Source organism: Morone saxatilis, unplaced genomic scaffold (genome assembly GCF_004916995.1).
Source record: "Morone saxatilis isolate NCDOM2014 unplaced genomic scaffold, NCSU_SB_2.0 Contig22, whole genome shotgun sequence".
Taxonomy (NCBI): Eukaryota; Metazoa; Chordata; class Actinopteri; family Moronidae; genus Morone; species Morone saxatilis.
The window spans coordinates 10700079-10704657 of NW_023339785.1; the positions used below are offsets into that span (position 1 = coordinate 10700079).

The following is a 4579-nucleotide window of genomic DNA, read 5'->3' on the forward strand; positions in this document are numbered from 1 at the left end:
GTGTGTGTGTGTGTGATTTAGTGTACTATAGATGAAATGCGGCACCAGGAGGCCGACTTCCAAGTGCAGATGAAAGAGCAGTGTGAAGACTACAAGGAGCTGCTCAGTGAGAAAATGGCCAGAGACATGGAAATCACTGCCTACAGGTCAGAACATATCAATATATAAATATATGATGAAATGCTGTTTTTTCCTGTTCCTGAGATTGTTTTAATAGTTTGTTAGCTCAACAACAATTTTTAATGAATTACATTCAAAATGCAGCAAAGACAAATGATGACGATGATGATGATCATTTTAAATAATCATATTAATAACTTAAAATTTGACTGAATTACATTACATAACCTAGGATGCCAAATACAGTATAGCTGTAGGCAGGCTGTATATATTGTAGATAGATGTGTATGCATGTGTTTTAGGGCAGGGAAGATAAAATGAATCTTTCCTCCAGGGACTGACTTTACAGCAATAATTACAGTTTAATAACGACCTAATATGCTATAATAGAACGTGATGTACTTGTGCTGACCCATTTTGTAATGACGAGCTGCCATAAATACAGCACTCACAGTGGTCATCCATACCTACACAACTCTCATTCCCCTCTTAAATAGAGCTCCGGGTTGTTATTCTTAAATGAAACGCCTGCATTTTTAAAACACACTCCATGTCACGTACAGCACGGCACATTTATACCAGAGAAGATAAGAAGACTTTGGGACAGGGAGGTCTAACTATAAGCGAGACTGTCAGTCAATAGGAGGACTTGAACAAGCACTCTGGGGCAGGGATGGACAGAAAATGTCTGCTGGAGAACATGGAGGTTTTCATTCCAACAAAAACACTGCACCAGGTGGTTTCACTGATTAGTTTGTCTTCTCCTGTTTAAAGGTGTTCAAGTCATAAAGTCAACTGCTGGAGTTTCTGATTGCAATTAACATCCACAGCCTTCCCTGACATGTCTTATAGATTCCCATCTCTGCGGCGGGGGGTCAAATGAAAACAGGCGTCCCCCTGTGGTGCTCAATAAAGTGCCACACATTATTTAAACCTGTCGAGGAGAATGTGAACTGTTCAGGGCGAAGCGCATAATGTTCCTAGGGGTGAGTTCATTAGATTTTAAATTAACTCGATGCTCTGTTTACTTTTGACATTCTTTATATAACGAAATGAGCAAATTGCAAAGCACACAAGAAAACATGTGGAAATGACGGGTCCACAAGAAGTTTCTGCGTTAGCGGTATTTCCGCAAGATCACGTGAAGTCCAATATTTGTCCAAGCATTTCGCATAATGTCACCTGCATTGTTCATAATAAGATATTCCTGCAAACAAAGGGCTGACATCAGGCCACAGGAAACAGCTCCTGAATATGATGCAGTTTCCTGTATGTGACCTTGAAGACGTTTCATGTCATTCCCTCCTTCCACTGAGGTTGTTTAACCATCTGCCATCCTGGTATGTGGAGTGACGCACTTCAGCCCATCTCATCCTGCTGCCACGGACTTCCTCCTGGTCCCTCCATCGCACATCCGACTGCATCTGACCCCCAGGGGGCCCTGCTGCAGACCTGAGCTCAGACCCTCACAATACCTCATTAGAATGGGCAAAGACCCCACACTGTCAGCGCTGTGTGCTGGGCCACTGCCAGCTCTTCTCCACGCCAGCCTGTTAATGTCAGCCCTCTCTTTACACACATTTCCAAATTCGCCACAGTTTTAATTCCCTCTCGTTTCCCAACAGACTGTCCCAGAGACATTTAAGAAATAGGAAAGGCACACAGTTGATGCCAACTCTTTTTTTCCTCTCTTTTTTTATTTACTGGATGTTTTGTCATCCGTGATTAAAACCATGAATAAGAAATGAAAATGGCGGTTGTTTATTCTCTCCGTGCCGTGGCAAACTGTCTGCACAACAGACCCTAATGACCCCAGGCTGCCATTACTGGGTGGCTTATCGCCTGTGAAAGCATCTCAGAGCAGTTTAGGCAGATGCTCACTGCTTTTGCTCACTGCTAATGTGAACCATATTACACTGTAATTCTTTCTGCTGTTCATTGTGGTCTGCTCCGGCTGCTGCATGACACAGCAACAAGTAGCTCACCTAAAGACCTAAGGACCATCCTTTTTAGTTAATTGTACGCTTTGCAGTGGATGGCTGTACTTTAGGTCACATCTTAAAACTTCTATATTCAATGTTTTTATATTAACAATGAATCAAATGAGGCTCCTCATCAACTTTGTTGTTTTATTTTGGTTCACTCTCATCAGTCTCATCATCAGAGTTTCCAGATGTAGCATGCAGCTGTTTTCAGTGAAATAGTTTTAAAAACCTGCTCAGCACCAAATAGCAGACAGACACAGTTAGTGACACTATTTCCCTCAGGAGTTGGTAGAGACCAAAAACGGTTAAAAAGAGGATGGATATTGGACTTAAATTCATCATGTGTACACAAATGTGACTTCAAATGAATGTTAATGTTGCCATTTGTCTGCTGGATGTGTAAATAGGCAAATGTTTGCTAACAAGTTCGTCATATTAAGTTCATATGATATACAGTTATGTGAATATTCTGTTTACAACCGGTTTGTGCTGCCTCCAAGTGTCCAAAAATCTGTTATTGTAGGGCTACCAGTGTGTAGGATTGAGTGGCATCAATGAAGTTGTAGGTTTATCCTATGATATTTAGTTTACTCTCATTGAGAACTAAAGAAACAAGAAAATATTCACATTTGACTTTTTTTTCTTAGAAAATAGCTCAAAACAATAAACCAATTTTCAAAAAGTTGCTGAATTTTAATTTACACACACACACAGGGGACTTCTCGTCACCTCAATGTCCATGTTCAAGGTTCATGATTGAAAGCTCCAGAACGGCTAAATGAACTAGAGCTGAAATGATTTGTCGAAAATAAATTGGCAACTATATTGATAATCAATTAATTGGTTTTGACAGTTTGTTGGAAAACAAAAACATTTTGAAATTACAAATTGTGGCGGGAATGTTTTATTTTTTTTTCTCCAAATTTTATGAACCAAACTTAAATAACTAACTTGATTAATTTGTTCATTAACTTGGAGATTAATCTGCAGATTAATTGATACAGAAAATAACAGTTTGTAAACTTTTGTTTCCAGGATCAAGAATAAACTTTAAACCTGAATAAATTGTTCTGTGTTTCTGGTGCACATGGACCACAACAGGTGCAGCTGCTCTACCTGCGTGAGTTGATCCAGTTGGTCACCTGTACTTTGTGTGTTTATGTGTTTCTCTGGTTCAGGAGTCTGGTGGAGGGAGAGGAGGAGAGGCTGTGCAACCTGTGACTTGAGGCCGGAGAGTCAGACTGCCTGGCTGGAGTGTGGCCGGATGCTCCCCCACCCCATATGGATTAGAAAATAGACAAAAGAGAAACGTGAAAAAGCACCCAAATCCGCTCTGTGAAGAAGCTTAAGGTACCAACGCAGCAATTTAAACAGATGTAAACTTATCATGACAGATTAATGCCGTCTGGAGGCCTAAGCCGGGCCATTGATAACAGGTCGCTGGCAGATGACCCCGAGACTCTAAGAAAGATTGAGCTGTCTAAAACTGGTGGGAGGATGGGGAGGGGGCTGTGCGATGAGTGTGTATCCATTCAGTGTCTGGCAGGGATATTTCCTTAAGTGGGTTTTATCTATACCAGCTCAACTGATATGATACATAAATGTTTTGTCCCCTCTTTGTTGAACAAGTCCCACGCAAAAACACACAGAAACACACTCACAAGCTAAACTGTGTGGCTCCGTAGAGTCATAGCACCTCGTCCATCACTCAAATGTTGTTTGATTACGAGCTCTTAACCTTTGACCCCTTCACTGTTAGCAAACATATTGACAGCTCTCCCTTTTGGTTACTAAAAGCATCTCGCCTTCCCTTTGCTTTTACAGTCGTGCATTCGTGTTGGTTTTATGACACTGACAGCCAAGTGTGCAGTGCACTGTTTGCTTTTCAAATGGTTCATGAAGTTGTTTTTCTGCGGCTCTTACAAAACGAGCACCTGGATCTTGCTACAAGAAAAGCCTGTGTGATTCATTATTTCTCCTTTGAAAAGCAATGTCCCAATTTTCTGTCATTTCAGAAATAAGCATTTGGTAATACATTCCTCTGTAATCTTTTCCTTATTTTCTACATGACTTTCAAACTGCTCTGTGATAAATCATTTTTGGTTCCTGCTTCTGCACTAGCGTCAGAATGTGCTTTAGATTTAAATTAAATAAAAGTAGTTGCCTGAGAGATCGCCTCATACTGTGTGATTTCTTTTGTGAAGATCTCTGTTTCATGAGAACTGCTTGTGAATCCTTTGGCTTAAGACTTTCCCTCGTACTATAAAACTATGCAGAGTGATTTATGTTCTGTGATCCTTCTTTCATTCATCTTCATGCTTAACGTGAGATTTGAACATTCCCAGCTATTAACGATCTCAAAGGCTTGTTAGCTCTGTCATAAAGATGAAAAATGCTGCTAATAATGGATCAGATAAGATTAGCCACACTCAGTGCACTTGTGGTGATGAGGAGTTAGCCTCTGTAATAATTGA

General features: G+C 40.6%; 1 protein-coding gene across 1 annotated transcript in view; it reads left to right on the forward strand.

The window, feature by feature from the left end:
* The window catches only part of vimr2 (vimentin-related 2), a gene marked incomplete in the record, with an annotated part of 16329 nt that extends 12107 nt beyond the window's left edge, over nt 1-4222 (forward strand). Inside the window, 2 exon segments of the mRNA XM_035669575.1 lie at nt 22-146; nt 3284-4222. Coding sequence (XP_035525468.1) covers nt 22-146; nt 3284-3326 — 168 coding nt within the window.
* Nucleotides 4223-4579: the final 357 nt, after the last annotated feature.